The following is a 21,489-nucleotide window of genomic DNA, read 5'->3' as shown; positions in this document are numbered from 1 at the left end:
CCAGGGGTATTCACCAAATGCATTGCTTTTGTCATTGTTTTTTGCAACCTTCGAGGAATACAGATGTTTTCCTAGCTGGATGGACCTGCTCATTCAGGCTACTTCTCAAAGCAGTCTGTTGCAGGATCTCCACTTTGCCAGTTGTCTTTTACAAAGTCTGGGGTTTCACCATAAATCTCAAGAAATCTGTTCTGACACTCTTCCAAGATTGTTTTCCTTGGGTGCAGGCTTCATACTGTAATCCTATGTTAGCTTCTTTTCCTGCTCCCAAGGTTTTGCCTCTGACCATCTTTTTCCAGTCTCTCCTGTCTCTGTCCTTTCTCATGACCAGGGAATTTCTCAGGATTCTGGGGTTTATGGCCTCCACTATTCCCATGCTTCCCCTCAGCGGACTCTGTATGAGGATGCTACTACAGTAGTACCTCAGATCAGTGTGACTTTAACATTGCCAACCACTGGAGTACCCTGTTCTTTTACGTCCTTGTCTCAATCACAAGCTTCAGTGGTAGATTCAACAGCTCTCTGTCTCTCTCAATCCAGGGTTATCCTTTCAGGCTCCAGTTCCTTCTCAGGAACTGTTTGCAGACGCCTCAGACTTGGAGTGGGTGGCATCTTGTGGCCATGTAAAGGTCAAGGACCTCTGGCCTCCTCATCAGAGTTCAGATCATATCCGTGCAAAAGAGATGAGACCTCTGCTTCTGGATCTGCAAGCTTTTCATTCCCTTTTCCACCCTGGCCCCATCAATGTCTTCACAAACAATACTACTGTGATGTGGTATATCAGCAAGCCGGCGGGGGGTTATGAATTCCTCCCTCCTCTGCAGATTAGCTTTTCAGGCATGGGTTTCTAGTTATCTTGTATCAAGTGACTCTTCAGGTGATTTACAGTCCTTCAGAGCACAAGCAACTGGCAAACTCACTATTCAGGTCCAGAGCACAGGCTCATGAATGGATGCTTCACAGAGACGTGTTTCTGGGTATAGTCCATTGGAGAGGTTTTCCTCTGGTAGATCTTTTTGCCTCCCCTCTAAACAGGCATCTTCCTCTATTCTCTTACTTAGAAAGTGGATGCCCTGTTTTTCCTTGGAAGGGAATGTTTCTGTGTATGCCTTTTTTTCCCATTTCCTCTGTTGCCATGAGTTCTGTACAAGATCATGCTGGAATCTCCCAAAATCTTGCTGGTAACTCCCTTTTGGTCCAGACAGCATTGGTTCCCCTTTTTCATCACTTGGCCAGGGGCAATTTCCAGATGTTACGACACTGGGTGGATCTTCTCGCACAAGACAAGGAATCTTTTATCTGCCTTCACCTGTTCATTCTTTAGACCACACTGTGGGTGATAGGGTATTCATTCCTTTTAGGCACCTCTCTTCTCAGGGTGTGATGGGTTCTGTTGGAGGCCAGGAAACCTACCGTCAGAAAACCTTACATGTACAAATGGTAAAGATTTCTGTCTGGTGCATCTGTCACCATCAGGGGTCCCCCTCTGTGGGGCTTCCTCTGGTTCTCTCTTATTTCTGTGATGTGCTCTATGCTGGATTGGCATATTCTTCAGTTAATGCTCACCTATCAGCAATATGTACTTGTCTGCCCATGAATCCTCCTTTAGCCTCTTGGTTTGAAGTCAAGCAATTTCTTAAAGATGTCCTTCATGTCATGCCTCTCAGCCCTTCTTGGGACCTCAATTTTGTACTTGAAAAATTGACTCAGGATCTTTTTGAACTTGGATAGTTCAGTTTCCTGGTAACATTGCATTGTACTTGGAAGGCGTCTTCTGTTTTCTCTTACTTCATCCAAGAGAGTTGCTGAACTTAAGGCTCTCATGGGTCTTTCTCCTTTTTCAGTTTTTTCAGAGAAAGTGTCTGATGTTCTCCGTGTTTCACTGTTGCAGTCATCACATTTGGGTTATCTGCTTGCAGTAGCCCTCAGTCGGCCTGATTAACAAAGTCTTGGGTCCTGCGTCCGTTGCTGTCTCTTCTTCCATGACGTCAGGGGTATAAAACATGCAGCTAACACCATTACATCAGTCTTTCTTGCCGTACGGTGCCTGAAGCAGAAGCAGTTCGCAAGTGCCAGTCGGCCAACTCCTGAAATTTTCAATTTCGAGTTTCAGAACCGAAGTCTTCAACTAAAAGCTAAGTACCCCATTGGGAAAACTTTTTCTTGCTCTAAACTGATGTCAGTAAAAGTAAATATTTGCATTTCTTGTGGAAAGTAAGTACCTCATAAAGATTTTCATTCGTACTGTATTCCTTGCCTAGGCTCTGACCATGATGTACCTTGCTGTTGGTTTTGTGCCTTGTTTAAACCACGGGCGGTCAGTCGTCGGTATATTTTCGCTTCTAAATATTTTGGTGCTCTGTTCAATTATCCAGATATGTCTTCGGTAAGCCATCTGACTACCAACATTTAAAAAAACGCAAAGATAAAGACAGAAACAGGCCGCCTAGGTCTAAAGCTGCCGACGATGCTTCTCCTAAGCCAGTCGCCAGTTCACCGGTACTCAGTGAGGCACTTTCGCAGCCCCTGATACCCGCTACTTCAGATTTGCAGGCCTCTACTGAGACCCATTCGGAGTCCGGTATGCTTCAACTGTGGAACCTGCAGATGTCTCTACCTTGGATGGGTCTGGAGCCGCTGTGCAGGCACCGGCTTCTGAGGGTGTACTCAGGCCTACTGACTTGCATATTAAACCGATGCCATCTTCTTCAAGGCCTAAAACTCGAACCATGCCTAGAAAACTGACACCCAAACCCGCATGGTCAGGCCTCTTTGCAAAAAGCAAATGATAAGAATGTCTGAAGACCTTATTACTTTAATCAGGGGAAGCCAACCTTCCTCCTCTAAGAGACCTAGGACTGAGTTTACTTATGATACTTCTGACCAGGATTCTGAAATTTCTGTTTCCTCTGATGACCAGGATTTACCCATATCTACCTATGAGGATTCTGATTCTGAGGATTCTATTCCCCTCTGCCCCCCCCCCCCCCCGGAGGATTTCTCTTTTGGTGAAACCTTGCATACTCTTAGGGAGCATTTTCGTTGGGAAAGTCAGGAATTCTCTGATTCTAAAAAGAGGACATTGTTGATGATGCCTTTTCGGAATCTAGCTTGGCCCTCTGACTCTCTACCTCCTCTCGGAAAACCTGATAGATATTACAGGGTTCCTGACTCTCACAAGTTTATTTTCAAAAATCCTACTGCGGATCCTGAGACCATTTCACAGGGACCCAAAGGCATTAAAGCTACTACTGCCAAAAAATCCTACCCCCTCTGATAGAGACTCCAGGGCCCTGGATAGATGGAGTAAGAAGTTATACACTTCTGCAACTTTGGCCATTAGGGCCTTAAACTGCCAGTTTCATATGTTAAAGTATCAGCAGCATATTATGGGATTGCGTAAACAGAAAATGATGTTGATTCCTGATTGTGCAGAAAATAAGGATTTACAGGATTTAATGCATTCTGCTGAACAAGTTGGAAAACATACTTTGCGATGTAGTTTTGATTCCCTTGAGGCATCTTGCAGGGTTGCTATCACTGGGTCTGTGCTTAGAAGACATGCTTGGCTTAAGGAGCAATTCTTGCCAGATCATGTTAAAGTTAAATTACTGGATGCTCCCTTAAATCAGGTCCGCCTGTTTGGCAAAAAGGCAGAAGAAGTTCTTAAAAAGATGGAAGAAAAGCTAAATCTATACAAACTGTTGAAGATTTTACAAGTACAATCTCCAAGATTTAGTAGGCATTGGCCTTCTAAGAATTGGTCTTTTCCTGCCTCTTCCAGGCCTTCATTCCAAACCCAGATCCAGCAGAACACCCAGGCTTCAGTCCCAGGTTACGCACAGGACTAAGCAGTGGCCCCTACTTTCAAATCTGGGAGTAGTAAAACTCCCCCTATGGTAAACTGTCTCAGTGACTTAACTTTAGAACTTCCAAGCACTTCTCAACTTGACTGTCCCTTTGGGGGGAAAGATTGCTCTACATGCAAAAAACTGGGAACTCATTACCCAGATCAAATAGGTTTTAAATATAGTGTCTCAAGGATACAGATTTCACTTCCACACATTACCATCCCCAAACGGTTGGCCAGATCTACCGCCAAATCAGTGGGCAGAGGCTCAAAAGCAAGTACTCGCTCTCTTAAGCGTAAAGGCTATTCAAACTGTACCAGAAGAGGAAAAGGGGCAAGGTTTCTACTCAAGACTTTTCCTGATACCCAGAAAAGACAATTCATGGCATCCTATCCTGGAACGGTCTACTCTAAACACCTTTTTGGTGATTCCAAAATTCAAAATGCTGACTCTTCACCAGTTGCTTCCTATGCTAGGCAAAGATGCCTGGTTGGCAACATTCGATTTAAAGGAAGCATACCTGCACATCCCAATCAGGGAATCTTGCAGAAGATACCTATGCTTCAAAGCAGGCTACACGCACTATCAGTTCTCTGCACTGCCCTTTGGCTTATCTACTGCACCCAGGGTATTCACAAAGTGCCTAGCTCCCGTCATTGCATTTTGCAGGCAAAGAAATATTCAAACATAGCCATACCTGGACGATTGTCTGATTCAGGCAGAAAGCCAGGACATACTTTTGAATCATCTGGCCTTTGTACAAAGGGTGCTAACTTGTCTGGGGTACACCATAAACGAAAATAAATCGCACCTGGTACCCTGTCAACAAATTATATTCCTTGGAGCAAGCTTGAATACAACTTCCCAAATGGCTTTCCTCACGCCAGAGAAACAAATTCTTTTGACAACTTACTTCAAACTAGTGGCCACAAAAACCCTGCTATCTGCAAGGCAAATACTGCAGGCCTTTGGGGTTCATGGCCTCCTGCATTCTTCTAATTCCATATGCAAGACTGCATATGAGGAAACTACAATGTTATCTAAAAAGCCTATGGTGTCAACATTCTCAGGATCTAGAAGCTTTGATTCCTATCCTACCTTGCCTACGCCTAGAGTTCCTTTGGTGGGCAGAGGCCTGCTACCAAAACAAGGAACTACAATTTACTCTACCCCCTGCCACCCAAATCCTAACAGACGCATCAGACTATGCATGGGGAGCTCACCTGGCAGGGAAGTGCATTCAGGGCAAATGGAACGCAAGTCAAATGCACCTGCATATCAATCAAAAAGAAATGTTAGCTGTACAGAATGCCCTGACAGCCTTCAAGGACAATTAATGGTAAAGATGGACAACACCACTGTTATGTGGTACCTAAGCAACCAGAGGGGTACCCATTCTTACCCCCCCCCCCTCTGCAGACTAGCCGTGGCATTGTGGAACACAGCCTTGAGCTACTAAGTTCATCTACAAGCTCAATTCCTGCCAGGAAAACTAAATACACTGGCAGACGGACTAAGCAGAAACCTCATGGACCCACACGAGTGGAAACTGGAACCAAAGATTTTCAACATGTTGGCAAACAAATGGGGGAGCCCAGATATAGACCTGTTTGCCTCCCCCCAGAAGTACCAATTAGACAGATTTTGCACAAGGACTCCCTACAAACAAACTTGGAAAGTGGATGCTTTGTACTTCATCTGGAAAAAACTATCAGTTTATGCCCTTCCTCCTCTCCTCTCCAAAGTACTACTAAAGATCAAACAGGACAAACCAAGGACGATCTTGATTGCACCAGACTGGCCACGTCAACACCGGTACTCCCTCTTGCGCAGTGTGTCACTGTTGGCCCCATGGCACCTGCTTCAGACCCCTACCCTGTTGTTTCAGCAGGAGAACCAGATTCTGCACCCTCAGCTTAAAACCCTGAACCTAGCAGCTTGGCTAATTACCTAATCTCTCCTTTACCATCCCTCAGTAAACCACTGATGGATATAATTTTTAGAAGCAAGGAGGCCTAGCACTAGAAAATCTTACGCTGAAAAATGGAAAAGATTCTGTGCCTGGAACCAATCTCAAGGGATGAGCACAGCAGCACCCATCTTACCTCAGATTTTACAATACTTAGCTGAGATGCTTCACAAGGGCCTTTCTTTTTCCTTCATCAAAAATTCACGCCTCAGCCATTTCAGCTCATTATAACAGAACCTCCCCTCTTCTCTCATCCACTGCTCAAGCAGTTCCTCAGAGGGGCCAAAAATTTAAGACCACCTAGGAGAGCCCCAACTCCTGCCTGGGACTTGAACTTTGTATTGGAGAAACTCACTCTTCCTACTTTCGAGCCAGCTGCTAGTGCAGATTTAAAATTCCTTTCTTGGAAAACCGCCTTCCTTTTAGCAATGACTTCAGCAAGAAGGGTTTCTGAATTACAGGCCCTTATGGTAGTGGAGCCTTTCATCATCTTTCATGTGGACAGGGTGTCCCTCAGAATCAATCCCTCCTTCATGCCAAAGGTGTTATCCAGTGTGGCTCTTAATCAGTCTATTCATTTGCCACCCTTCTTTCCTAATCCACAGAACAAAGGTGAACTGATACTGCACTCCTTAGATGTGCACAGACAATTTAGATTTTACTTGGACAGGACTAAACCTCAAAGGAAATCTGAACAACTGCTGGTGGCATTTACTGCAGGGGCAGAGGGTACGTCTATTTCAAAGCAAACCATTTATAAATGGATAGGCCATTGCATTCATTTCTGCTATAAGCACCATGGCAAACCTATCCCACAGGGAATCAGACCCCATTCAACCAGGGCTGCATGCACCTCTACAGCCTTTCTCAGAGGTGTCCCTACCAGGGACATATCCTAGAAGATGCTGCCTGGAGTTCTGTACATACTTTCACCAAGCATTACCATTTGCCAATTTTCTCTAACTCCAGAGCTGGGTTTGCGACTGTAGTCTTGCAGGGTCTTGTAGCTGGTCCTAATGCTATCCAAATTCCTCCTCACGTCCTTAGCTTTGGGAATCTACCCAAATGTGATGACTGCAAAGTGAAACATGAAGAACATAGTACAGTTGTGTACACTTACCTTAAATGTAGTTGTTCGAGTGTGTTCACTGTTGCAGTCCTGGTTACCCTCCCTCCAGCCCCCTGACTTTTTTTGTCTATACCTCTACTCTCCTTTACGATGCTTAAAAGCTTTTTGGTGTATTTGCTTTTTTACTGGAGGTATATCCTTATATATATATATATATATATATATATATATATATATATATATATATATATATATGGGTCTACTACGGTTGATTGAAAACTCACTTGATTGAAAATGAACTTAGTAGGACCACTTCAGTGAAAGCTCACTTGACTGAAACTCATTTCGTTGAAAGTTATAAATGGCCTTTTCCCCACTGTAGTGTGAATCTGGAGTTAGTATATAAATTAAGGGGGGATGTGAGGTGCGACCCCCCCCACCCACATATATTGGTTATATATTCCCTTTTGGAAACAGTTATTTATTGCACTTGTAAGTATCACTGTGTATAGTTTAAAATGTTTATAATATGTGGGGGGCTGTGCCCCCACTCACCCCCTTACTTTATGTACTAACTCCAGAGTCGCACTACAGTGGGGAAAAGGCAATTTATAACTTTCAACAAAATGAGTTTCAAAGAAATGAGTTTTCAGTGAAGTGAGCTTTCAGTGAAGTGGTCCTAGTAATTTCATTTTCAGTCAAGTGAGTTTTCAATCAACCGTAGACCCATATCTAGATATATATATGTTTTATTGCTTCCCATTAAAGGGTCACCTGACATCTGGGGCAAGAAAAACTGATGTAATGGCGTCGGCTGCATGTTTTATACCCCTGGCTATCTGACATCACGGAAGAGACAGCAACCGACGCAGGAACCCAAGACTTTGTTAATCAGGCCGACTGAGGGCTACTGCAAGCAGATAACCCAAATGTGATGACTGTAACAGTGAATACACTCGAAAATCTACATTTATGGTAAGTGTACACAACTGTACTGTTGTACTAATCCTCCTTTTATGCCTAAGGTGGTTAATAATTTGTCTGTTTAATTAGTCTATTCACCTTCCTTCCTTTTTTCCTTCTCCACAGTGTGCCATCTAGAAGGTTGCTCAGACCTTGGATCTGCATAGAGAGCTTGGGTATTATTTGGATAAAACAAAGGCAATGCACAGGTCTGAGCAACTTTTTGTTTCTTTTCATCCCAGGAGTTTGGGTTTGGCTGTTTCTAAGCAAGCCATCTCATCCTGGATTTCTAAGGACATTTCTTTTTGTTGTTCTTTTCATGGGAAATGTCTTTCCTCATCTGCAAAGGCATACTCTACAAGGGCAGTTGCTTCATCTGGGACCTTTTTCAAGGTTTTGTACACCATTTCCATTCTTGAGGCTGCTAATTGATCCTCTTTTCATACTTTCACTAGATGTTATGCATTGAATGTTAATTACAGGGCATGGATGGGTTTTACCAGTATTCTGCATGGGTTTGTAGTGGGCTCTTCTGTGCCTTCCTCATCCCTGCCTCCTTAGCTTTTGTACTCTCCCTTCTGTAAAGAATACTGCATTAGTGATATGGAAGGAGATAGCACAGTTTTTTGTAAAATGTTACCATAACAGTAGATGTTCTTCTCCTCGCTGTTGCAGTTCCCTCCCTCCTTTCTAGCTTTTGCCCCTTTGCTTTTGTAGCCCTCCTTGCTGAGGGGCCCTTGTTTCCTTTTCCTTCTCTCTTTTTTCCTTCTTGACGTATATGTCCTCTTTTGCCTCTGAGGGTATTCTGTTCTTCCTATGACTATTTAGTTCTGAGTGTTTGCAGCCATGCGTTACCTTTATGCTCTGCACCTTATGCAGGGCTCATATGTGTGACTTACAGTGCCTATAAGATCTAAAGGCTTTGGTATACTGACTGGATGTTGGTCTATCTTTGACAGGAGATCCCTTCTGTAAAGAATACTGAAACAGTGAAGAGAAGGACATCTACTGCTCTGGAAAGAATTTTACACAACTGTATTAATGTGTGTGTGTGTGTGTATGTGTGTGTATGTGTGTGCATGTGTGTATGTGTGTGTGCATGTGTGCATGTGTGTGTGTGTGCATGTGTGTGTGCGTGTGTGCGTGTGTGTGTGCGTGCGTGTGTGCGTGTCTCTATTGGTCTACTTCATTAGACCAAATTTACATTTAACCGAACTTCACATTACAGAAGTTCTTTTTATAGGGAAAGAAGACACTTGGCCAACATTTAACAAAATAACATGCCAAAGTATTTCAAACCCACCCAGGTGTGTGTGGAGGGAGAGCTACGCCCCCAACCCCCCCCCAACTAATTGTACCAACTCCGGGATCACACTACAGTGGGGGAAAAGGGCAAATTTCCCCATGTCGGCAAAGTGTCTCCATTCCCTGTATTAAAAGAAATGGAGATGTTCAGGTTCTGTTTATTGAAGGTACAGTGTTGTCTTCCGGAATCTGCAATTCAGTTAAGTGTGATTTCAGACTACAGAAATAGACCCATACGTAATATATATATATATACATATGCATATATATATATATATATATTTATATATATATATATATATATATATATATATATATATACACATATATACATATATATATATATATATATATATATATATATATACATATATATATATATATATATATATATATATGTGTGTGTGTGTGTATATAGTAGTGTGTACATGTGTCTGTGTGTAGAAATATATATATATTTATAATGTGTATATATGTGTGTGTTTATATGTATATATAGATATTTTTATATATATATATATATATATATATATATATAAATGTATGTGTGTGTTATATATATATATATATATATATATATATATATATAAATGTAAAATATATGTATATGAATACACACGTATTTAATTATTATGCAAGTGATTTTAATGTCTGAGATTCGTTTTAATATTCTATGGTGCATTTTTTTCTGATTAGCGAGCATTTTCAATGGATGATCGAATTGCCTGGACACACATCACTGTACCAGAATCATTAAAAGAAGGCAAGATTGTCGATGAGTGGTACAGCCTCAGTGGAAGACAAGGGGATGACAAGGAAGGAATGATCAATCTGGTCATGTCATACAATGCAAGTCTATTTAATTTTTTATAAGCCATATGCAAGTGTTTGATCTAAGTCATGTTTGTATAAGAAAGTTTACAAGTGACCATAATTGATTCAGATCCATGTTTACTGTTTATTGACCTCAGTGATTTTCAGCTAAAGAGGTAGTCTCAACAATGCCAAATTATTTTTCAGTACTAGATATAAAGCAGGGATTCTGTTAAATAAAGCTAGATTACCAGAATTTCAAATTCACTGGATTGATCCTATAAAGCTAATTTTCATGAAAGCTAAGGCATCTAGTTGCGTCACAAGTTTTACTTCAAACTAAAACTGTCTTTATGTTTGTGCTGCCAATGACTGCTCCATTTCATAACAAAAAATGCCTCACCTTACTGACCAGTCTATTTTCTCAGGGCACCGTAATATCTTCAGTCTATCCCCTCCTGTTCATCTTATTTCTTCCCCTTCCCCACCCCTATTTATTCTCTTGCTATTTCTCTCCTCTCTACTTGCTTAATTAAAAACAGATCTTCTTTATCGTATTTAAAACGTTACCATAACTGATTGTTCCTTACTTAACTTTGTATGTAACACTATTATGTGTGGTAGCTCTTTTGCGAGATGAGAGTTTGATTCTTAGTGTTTTGACAATGGGTATTAACATTTGTATACATTTTTGCCTGTATCCCAGGCTCTCTGGAAAATGGTCCAACTGAATATGCATTCTACACTGATTAACAAATTTTGAATGAATAAATATAGCTTGTGAATAAGGCTTTAAAAGGGAAATGAGGTTTGAAATGTTCAAGAAACTAGGTACAAATGCACCAGTTTTAAAATACTGTGATGTGTAAAGTATGCCAGTTGCATTGCAAGTAAATGCCAGGCTGAATGGCTAAAGAAGTGATCCTAAGAGGTATTCTCTGAATAGCAAACTAACTGTTAGTATTACTGCATAAGTTAAGAAATTCCATAAGTATGTCTGTAGTAAAGAAGTCCAGATGAAAACTACAACAACCCCACCCAGAAAGAATATTCATTAAGTCTTGGTGTAAGGCACCTTTCGGATTGCAGAGATTGCTGTAAATCTGCAGAAGTGTGATCTGAAAATGAACCACAGATTAAATAGGGAACTGCATGTGTTAGATTTGTTAAGCGTGTTTACCAGAGTAGCATTAAGAGCTAACTGTTAAAAGAAGATCTAGATATTTGTTGGGTAATAACTCCATAACCAATGACAGATGAAACAGTAAAATAATTTCAGAGCTGTACTGACACTAACTTGTAAATGGAGTTATTGGCCTGAGCAAAATTTTATGTTTTGTTTATTTATTATGTTTGATAACTGGAAGTTATGGACTGGTCCGCATGGACTCATTTTGGCCACCATCTGAACATTAATAACAGTATGAAAGGTTCATAAAGACATTAGAGTACATTAAGAAGGAATACTAAATCCTAAATTGTGTAGCAGTGTTTCACAAAATTTTTATACAGTTGTGGGTTACATGGGTCTAGATTATGTCAGCGAAACGGCATTACATCGAATGCCTTTTCGCCAACACATAGAACGAAATCTTAAAAAAGTGAAACCCCAGCTCAACAATTTTTTTTTTCCTCATGGAAAAAAATCGGTGAACCAACAAAACACAACATACCACTTAAAACATTACAAAGTGGAGGGCTTCGCTCCCCCACACCCCCAATGTGGGGGGCTGTGTTCCCCTAACTAAATATACCAACTCCGAGATCACACCACAGTCTGTTAAAGGGCAGTGTCACGGCTCAGGCCAAGCGATTTCTTTCCTGACCTGAGCTTTCGTTCTTTTCTGATTTCGGTCTATATATGTCGGCGAAACTGCATTCACTGTAATGCCGTTTCGCTGACATAATATAGACCTGGGTTACATATTTAAAGTAACAGTAGCTTTATAGAAGGATGAGATACAATATAAGTGTTTCCAGTATATTTACTGAGAGATGGTTTGAGAGGTTTGTCAGAGGACAAGTGCAAAGTTAGTTGATATGAGGATGCATATACTGTACCATTTTTCTTTCAGATATGGGAGCTTGTAGCTTCAGTCTGGATTTGTGAACATCGGGGCAGTTATGCTGCTATGAATTGCATCCCATAAACACCTAAGGCAGTCAGTGTGTATCTAGTTATTGTTAAGGCAGTTGTGGATGTTTGCAAGATTGTTACTTTTTTTTTTGGTCCCCTCAAATGTCGTGCTTACTGTTCCTGACAGCAATACCCAATGTCGACGCCAGGTCAACCAGTTACTCTCCAACCCCCTCCCCTGACTTGCTGTGTTTTCACTTGGGACAGTCATGGATCCTGAGGTTGTTCTGGAGCTTGGCTCATCTCTGCTTCCATCCAGGGAGGGGAAGATTGTTTCTTTTTTTCTTATGACCTACCCACTCCATTTCCTAGTCTCCCTCACAAGCTCATTGATTATGTCCAAGGGCATCTAACCTGTTTGGACCATGCTTCTCCTTAGAGAGAGTATCAATGAGCATCTTTCTACCTTATATGGGCACACCTGTCCCTTCCCTGCCGCTCCTTCAGTTGCCCGAGGTGCTAATCAAACCCAGGTTGACTGGGGCATAGTCAGGGCTTTATCGATCTACACTACCAGACCGGCTAAGGATTTTTTGCTTTACCTTTGGACTGACTCTGCTAGGGAATATACTACATTAGTAGCTTGGATGTGAAGAAAGGAGCAGTTATATTGTTTAGTGGTTTGAGGACAAGGACATATAGACGAATGTTGCCAATGTTCACAGATGGGCAGCCAGATTGCATGCTTGAAAGAGACAGAGATAGCTGGATCAAGATCACAGAACAGTACATTTGAGTATTCTTTTGGAAAAGTCTTGATAGGTTAGTCTTTTTTGTTTTTTTTTGCCAGAAAGGGGTAGGTAAAAAGGGAAGGTCATACATATGTTGAGGCTGTAGAATGCTTTTTACCTTTGATGCATCTTCCTCTGAAGTTAAAAATCATGAGATTTTGAGACATCCTTGTGTTTTGTTTTAGATTTAATGTTGTTTTTGCATGTAGCTGTCATTATTGAGTGCCATGCCCAGGTGTGTGGTAGCTCAGCCTGTAAAGCAAGAGAGCAACATGCATATATTGTGGCTATAACTGTGGGCTCAAATCCACATAGAGAATAGCTTTCATTAACTTTGCAGTTGACAGGTTGGTATAATAGTTAAGATGTTTATGTCACAGACACAAGATGCAGAGTTTGATTTTTTTTTCACATTTGAGGGAAATGGCTAGACTTAAATGGCCTACAGGGGCAGCTAGCCTAGTACTTGCCTATGAACAGTTAACTATGAATAATTTGAAAAAGGATGTGCATTATATTTCTTAGTTGTTGATCAGTGGAGCCAGAAGGTTTTGGTTGGGTGCCAAAGAAAAAGTTGTTTTCAGATGTCCAAAATTAGCTGATGTTCTTCGTGTTTCACTATTGCAGTCATTACATTTGGGTTATCCTGCTTGCAGGTTGCTCTCAGTCGGCCTGAATTCCAAAGTCTTGGGTCCTGCATTGGTTGCTGTCGCCCCTTCCTGACGTCAGGTCGTCAGGGGGTATAAAAGATGCAGCCGATGCCATTTTCTTCAGTCTTTCTTGCCGCGCGGTGCCCGAAGCAGAAGCAGTTCACAAGTGCCGGTCGGCCGACTCCTGAGATTTTTGTGTTCGAATTTCAGATCCGAAGTCTTCATTAAAAGCTAAGTACCCCGTTGGGGAAACATTTTTCTTGCTACAGTCCGATGTCAGAAAAAGTTAATAATTGTATTTCTTGTGGGAAGCAAATACCTCATAAGGATTTTCATTCTTACTGTATTCTTTGCCTAGGCGCTGACCACGATGTTGCTAGTTGTCGGTTTTGTGCTAGATTTAACCAACACACTATTAAGCGTCGGTACGATTTTGCATTAAGCTATTTTGGCCGAAGATTTAATTATACAATGTCGTCGGATAGCCATCCGACAACCGGAGTTCACAAAAAACGCAAAGAAAAAGAAAAAGACAGGCTACCGAGATCCAAAACCGATGAGGAGGCTTCTCCTAAGCCAGTCGCCAGTTCGCTGGTTCTCAGTGAGGTGCTTTCGCACCCCCTGACGCCCGCTACTTTAGAGTCGCAGGCTGCTACCGACACCCACATGGAGTCAGCAAGGCCGCTAGAAGCTCAAAGTATTGAAGCCTCAGAGACTGTTCCCTCAGATGGGTCTGGAGCCTCTGAGCAGGCATCGGCTTCTGAGGGTGTATTCAGACCTAAACAATTATACATTAAAACGACTTCAGCTTCAAAGGCAAAGACTAAAGCACCTTTAAAGACAAAGAAACAAGTTTAACAGCCTCATGGACAGGCCTCCATGCCCAAAAAACAGATGCTCAAAATGGCCGAAGACTTAATTAGCTTGATCAGGGGTTCCCATCCCCCTCCTGATAAGAGGCCTAGGCAAGAGACAGACTATGAATCTTCAGATCAGGTTTCCCTTTCTTCTGATTCCTCTTCTGATCAGGAATATCCTCTACCTCCCTATGAGGATTCTGATGCTGAAGAATCTATTCCTTCAGCTTCTCCTCCTGAGGACTACTCTTTTGGGGAAACCTTGCATACCATGAGGGAGCATTTCCACTGGGAGAGCCAAGATTTTTCAGAATCTAAGAAAAGGCTCAGAGACTTCTTTTTACTACCTCAACACAGGCCTCTAGCTATTCCACCTGTGTTAGACATTGTAGACGATGTGTTTTCAGAGTCTAGTCTGACCCCTGACTCCTTACCTCCAGCTCCTGTTAAGCCGGACAGATACTACAGGGTTCCTGACTCTCACAAATTCCTTTTCAAAAACCCTGCTGCAGACCCAGAAACTATTTCTCAGGGTCCCAAGGGGGGGGTCAAGGCTTCCACTGCAAAAAACCCTACCCCCTCTGACAGAGATCCTAGGGCACTAGACAGATGGGGAAAAAAGATTTACACATCTGCTACCTTGGCTATAAGGGCCTTAAATTGCCAGTTTCTTATGCTCAAATATCAGCAATATATCATGACACTGCTTAAACAGAAAATGCTGATATATTCTGAATGTGCAGAAAACAAAGAAATACAGGATTTATTGCATGCAGCTGAACAAGTTGGAAAGCATACTTTGCAGTGTGGTTTTGATTCTCTAGAGGCCTCCTGCAGGGCCGCTGTTACGGGTTCTGTCATTAGGAGGCATGCTTGGTTAAAGGAACAAAATCTGCCTGATCATGTTGTTGTTGTTGTGTCTTTCAGCTTTTCCCGGTTAGGGGTCGCCACAGCAAAACTCCGGTCCGCTAATGATTGGTAGTTGATTTTTACGTGCCGAGTTACCACCCCTGACGCACAACCTTCAACGAAGGTACGCCCATTCAAGCATGTCTCCATGCAGAAAATCTGCCTGATCATGTCAAAGCAAAATTATTAGATGCTCCATTACAGCATGATACCCTGTTTGGTGTTAAGGCAGAAGAGGTGTTAAAGAAAATGGAGGACAAAGCTAAATCTATGCAAACGGTCAAGGAATTCGTACAGGTACAGCCTCCTAGGTTTAGCAGACACTGGCCTACAAAGAATTGGTCCTTTCCAGTGTCAGACAGACCTCAAAGGGGCAGATCCAGACGCCCTAGAGGCAGATCCCAGCCGCAAGGTTCGTACAGGTCTAAGCAATGGGGTACTTCTACCTCCAAAAGCGGAGAGGACAAATCACAACCATACAGGAAACGGTTCCAGTGACTTCCCCCTGCCTGTACCAAGCACTTATCTTCTGGCAGCACCCTTAGGGGGAAAACTAGCACTTTTTTCTCGAAATTGGCACATTGCAATTGGCACCCAGGACAAAAGGGTTCTAGACATAGTGTCACAAGGCTACAAGTTTCACTTCCATACCCTGCCAAGGACAAACGGTTGGCCAGACCTGCCAGAAAATCAATGGGCAGAGGCTCAAAAACAAGTTGCATCTCTCATGCACATGGGGGCTATTCAACAAGTGCCACAGCAAGAACAGGGACAAGGATTTTACTCAAGACTGTTCTTGGTACCCAGAAAGGACAAAGCATGGAGACCAATTCTGGACCTATCTATTTTAAATACTTACCTGAATATACCAAAATTCAAGATGTTGACCTTGCAGCAGCTTCTGCCCATGCTGGGCAGCAAGGCTTGTCTCGTGACTTTAGACCTGAAAGAGGCATACTTGTATGTCCCAATCAGACAGTCATGCAGAAGATGCCTCAGATTCAAGGCTGGCTCAAAGCATTACCAATTCTCTGCACTGCCCTTTGGCTTATCTACTGCGCCCACGGTCTTCACAAAGTGCCTGGCACCAGTAATTGCTTTCTGCAGACAAATAGGAATACAAATATATCCTTACTTGGACGACTGCCTCATTCAAGCAGAGAACAAGGACATTCTACTTCAGCATCTGGCATTTGTGAAGAAACTTTTAACATGCCTAGGACACAGTCAACAAAAAGAAATCAAAGCTAGTACCCTCACAAGAGATAATATTCCTGGGTGCAAGCTTAAATACAACTGCCCAGATAGCTTATCTCACGCCAGACAAACAAAGGCAACTGACTACCTAGTTCAAGGAAATGACAACAAAGGCCCAGTTATCTGCAAGAAAAATTCTTCAGGCTTTGGGCTTCATGGCATCCCGCATCCTACTAATTCCGTATGTAAGACTGCATATGAGGAAACTTCAATGGTACTTAAAAAGTGTCTGGACACAACATTGCCACAGCCTGGAAACAATGATTTCTCTCATTCCCTGCCTGCAACAGGAGTTTCGATGGTGGGCAAAGGCTTGTCACCAGAACAAGGGACAGCCATTCTCAATACCCACAGCCAGGCAGAACCTTACGACGGATGCATCAGGTTATGCCTGGGGGCCCACATGGCAGGAAGAGGTATTTAGGGCATCTGGTCCGCAAACCAAATGCATCTACATATCAATCAAACGGAGATGCTAGCTGTTCAAAATGCCCTGATAGCCTTCAAGGGCCTAATTCATCCAGGACAACTTCTGATAAAGACAGACAACACCACAGTCATGTGGTACATAAACAAGCAAGGGGGCACTCTCTCTTACCCCCTTTGCAGACTAGCCATGGCTTTATGGGAAACAGCATTGACTTACCAAGTTCATCTGCAGGCACAATTCCTGCCAGGAAAGGAAAATACTCTGGCAGATGAACTAAGCAGAAACCTCATGGATCCCCACGAGTGGCACCTGGATCCACAAGTCTTCAGCATGATAACAAAGAAATGGGGACGCCCGGACATAGATCTATTTGCCTCCCCTCACAACAATCAACTGAAAAGATTCTGCATAAGGACTCATCACAGACAAGCATGGAAAGTGGACGCCTTATCTTTCAGCTGGACAAACCTATCAGTATATGCCTTTCCTCCACTGCCTCTCCTCCCCAAAGTACTCCTAAAGGTCAGACAGGAGAAACCAAAAATGATTCTGATTACCCCAGTCTGGCCACGCCAGTACTGGTATCCAATCTTAAGGAACTTGTCTCAATGCCCAGCCTGGACCTTACCTCAAATACCTCATCTACTGTCCCAACAAAACAATCAGATTCTGCACAGCCAACTCCGGACCCTAAACCTGGCACCATGATTGATAATGTAGCCATACAAAGCATACCTGTCAGTAAAGCTGTGATGGATGTCATTTTAGAAGCCAGAAGGCCTGGTACTAGAAAATCCCATGCTGGAAAATGGAAGAAATGTTGTGCTTGGAACCAAGCTCAAGGAACTGATACAGCTGTCCCAAATATTCCTCAGATTCTGCAATACTTAACTGAGATGCTGGACAAAGGCCTATCTTTCTCATCAGTTAAAATCCATGCCTCTGCATTGCAACAAAGAGCCACCACTGTTTTCTCATCCTTTATTAAGGCAGTACCTCAGAGGAACCAAAAATTTAAGGCCTCCAAGGAGAACACCAACACCTGCACGGGACCTCCATTATGTCTTGGAAAAACTCACCTTACCTCCTTTTGAGCCAGCTACTACTGCAGATATAAAATTTTTTATCTTGGAAAACAGCTCTGCTCCTAGCAATAACTTCTGCAAGACGAGTGTCAGAGGTACAGGCTCTCATGGCTGAGGAACCCTGTATCATTTTTTATCCGGACCGGGTCTCTCTGAGGACAAACACTACATTTATGCCTAAGGTAGTATCCAGTGTAGCCCTTAACCAAACTATTCATTTGCCAACTTTTTATCCAAATCCACAGAACAAGGGGGAGAAAATTCTGCATTCTTTGGACGTACACAGACAACTTAGATTCTACTTGGATAAAACTAAAGTTTTCAGAAAGACAGAACAATTACTAGTGGCATATGCTGCAGGATCACAAGGAAAGGCTATCTGCAAGCAGACTGTTTCGAAGTGGATAGGTCACTGCATTCGTTTCTGCTACTCTCAGCATGGCAAACCTGTGCCTAAGGACATTAGGTCACATTCAACCAGAGCTGCAGCCACTTCTGCAGCCTTTCTCAGGGGAATACCAACCAAAGACATTTTAGAGGCTGCTACTTGGAGTTCAGTGCATATCTTTACAAAACATTACAATCTGCCACTTTACTCTAAGTCCAGGGCAGGCCTTGTCACTGCAGTTCTGCAGGGCCTCATAGCCGCCATCCTCCCATCCATAGCTTTGGGAATCTACCCAAATGTAATGTCTGCAACAGTGAAACATGAAGAACATAGTACAGTTGTGTACACTTACCATATATGTAGATGTTCGAGTGTATTCACTGTTGCAGTCCAGGTTACCCACCCACCATCCCCCTTATTTTTGCTGGAACTTATCTTTCCTTCTCTAATCTATACAACCTATGTAGTGTATTTGCTTATAAATGAAGGTAAAGTTTATTTTGATGCATGTATGTGTTACTTACGTATATTTAGCATACCCTTTAGGGGGCACCTGACATCTGGGGCAAGAAAAACTGAAGAAAATGGCGTTAGCTGCATCTTTTATACCCCTGACGACCTGACGTCAGGGAAGGGGCGACAGCAACCGACGCAGGACCCAAGACTTTGGAATTCAGGCCGACTGAGGGCAACCTGCCAGCAGGATAACCCAAATGTAATGACTGCAACAGTGAATACACTCGAACATCTACATTTATGGTAAGTGTACATAACTGTACTTTCTCTGTGTAGTCACTTAAGAGTATCTTTAGCTGTTTGAAGCTTCTTTTGGAGTGTTTTATAGAGAACTGGAGTTGTAGATAATGTCAAAGATGAGGTTGGAAAATGTAAGTTGGGGAAGTGATTAATGAATAGGCTGAAAAGCCCAAGACTGAGACTTGAACCAGGGAGATGCTTTTTTTGTTGGAGAAAGGGCAGTATTAGAATACACCCCAAATTTTTATTAGGGAAATTTTAAGCCTTTCAGATGTTGATGTACCATAACTGGAGGCAGCTAGAGTTTAGTTTTCTTCTTCTTCTTTCGGCTTTTCCCGGTTAGGGGTCGCCACAGCGGAACTCCGATCCGCTAATGATTGGCAGTAGATTTTTTTTTATGGGTGCCGAGGTGCCAGCTCGACTCCCAACCTTCAACGAAGACACGCCCATTCTACGCATGTCTTTCGAAAGCCACTCGACCACGTGGAGGACATGCAGACTCCACACAGAAGGCGCTCCAGCCGAGAATCGAACGGGAGAGCCTCTTGTTGTGAGGCACCAACGCTACCGCTGCACCACAGCGGCTTCAGGCAGCTAGAGTTTAGTATTGAGTGTAATTCTTGCTGCCAGATGCCTTAATTAAGTCAGTGAATACTGTTCCTGTCAGTTTTCTTAGGCTGGCATTTGTAAGGATGGGTCTCTGAGGGTGAAGTGCCTTTTTTGGTAACTTTGTTTTGCAAACCTGTGCTCTTAGATTTATAAACTGTTGTTCTGGTGTGGATAACTGGCATATGGGTAGAAGTCTGCTTTTTAACCAAGAATTTTGCCAAGGTATGGCAGTAATAATATGGATGCATAGTCAGAAGCAGCAGCTGTGGTGGGACATGAGTGCAGGAACCACAGTTGTTACTTTTTATTGATTGGGAAGAGAATGTTTGGAGAGATTGAATAAATGTCATACTTGGTGAATAGTGGACTTTGCATAATTTGCTAAACCATGAATAGAGGCCATCATTTCTTGGAGCTGCATGACTGAGTAGGGATTCTGTAAATTTTTCTTTTTACTTGATTGAGATTTTTTTTCCAAGTAAAAGTATGTTTCATATGGGATTGGAAGTAGAGTGGTGGAAGAGATGGTGGGAATATGGCCAGCACAAGGAAGTTTATTAGTAAAGACTTCCAGGCTGAATGAGGGTAGATGAGCAGAAGATTTATTACATTTAACTAGTGCATTAGTTTCTGTCTAGAACTGTTTGGAGTTTAAAATGGTAGAAAATTGTTTTTGCTTTCTGGTGACTAATGGCTTTCTTTGCGTGGTTGCATAGCGAGAAAAAACAGGGATAGAATTCACGGATTGGGTGTGTTTTTCTTTATGTCAAGGCAGTCTTCATTCTTTCTTTTACATTTGTTAACTGGAGAATCCAGCTGGGCAATAATCTCTGTTCAGTGGAAGCCTGGGGAGAAACACTCTACATTGTAATATGAAGAGTACTCAGTAAAGTAAGGTTAAGAAAATGTATAAATGTATGTGCAGTAAAGCGAAGCATTAATACATATGATGTAGAATACTGTCAAGTACAATGATTGCAGTTAGTGGTAAGCAGAGAAAATAGTGATAATTTTAGATGGCAAAAAAGTTTGAATTTGTACAGTCATCTGGGAGATTAATAATTCATTAATGCTGCAGCACTGATTGTGCTCTTTTATTAGTCACGTTTGTAGATCTAGCTGTGCTCCAGATAATGGAGGTTAAAAGGCAGACCACAACCAGTGCTTTTCTTTCACTTTAGCTTAATCATAGTACTTAACTTGCAGGTTTACAGCACTATGATTAAGCACTGTAAGTAAAAAAAAAATCATGCTAGCTGAACAAGAAATGCAAAAACCTACTTTTCTTATTCAGCTCAAAGGATTTTGTCAAATCTAAAGTATTCTGTCAAATAGCTGTAGGTAATTGCAGTCCTGCCTGCTGCAGTCTGGAATGTCTGACTGCCCGTAGACATTTAATGCGTTAAGTAAGCTTTTTTGGTCATTCACATTTCCTTATTTGCTTTTCAGATGTGAGATATTATTTAAAAGAACTGGTTTTGGACATTAAATGTTTTCTTAGCAGAGTTTTTGCAGTATTAATGGCAGAAGACATTCCAATTAGTGCAGAGCGTTACACCTTGGAGGGCATGTATATTTTCAGACGTTCTGTTCCTCATGTGTTAGAGGATAGGTGGAGATTTAGTTTTTTCTTTGGCCATGAGAATGCAGTAGCACTTTGGTTACTGATAAAACCTCCTATCAAAAGATAGTGTTTCTTGTTTGTTTCCT

The 21,489-nt window shown here is 42.2% G+C and overlaps 1 protein-coding gene across 2 annotated transcripts in view; it reads left to right on the top strand.

Moving 5' to 3' along the window:
• Positions 1-21,489, top strand: part of LOC122791309 (toll-interacting protein) — a 486,753-nt gene that overhangs the window by 187,952 nt on the left and 277,312 nt on the right. For both annotated transcript variants that reach the window (XM_044059011.1, XM_044059012.1), the window contains exon 4: positions 9,854-10,006. In XM_044059011.1, the coding sequence (XP_043914946.1) occupies positions 9,854-10,006 (153 nt within the window). The remainder of the gene's footprint in view (positions 1-9,853; positions 10,007-21,489) is intronic.

This window comes from Protopterus annectens, chromosome 17.part0 (genome assembly GCF_019279795.1).
Source record: "Protopterus annectens isolate FY-2018-M chromosome 17.part0, PAN1.0, whole genome shotgun sequence".
Classification (NCBI taxonomy): domain Eukaryota; kingdom Metazoa; phylum Chordata; order Ceratodontiformes; family Protopteridae; genus Protopterus; species Protopterus annectens.
This window is presented reverse-complemented; position numbering and strand designations above follow the sequence as displayed.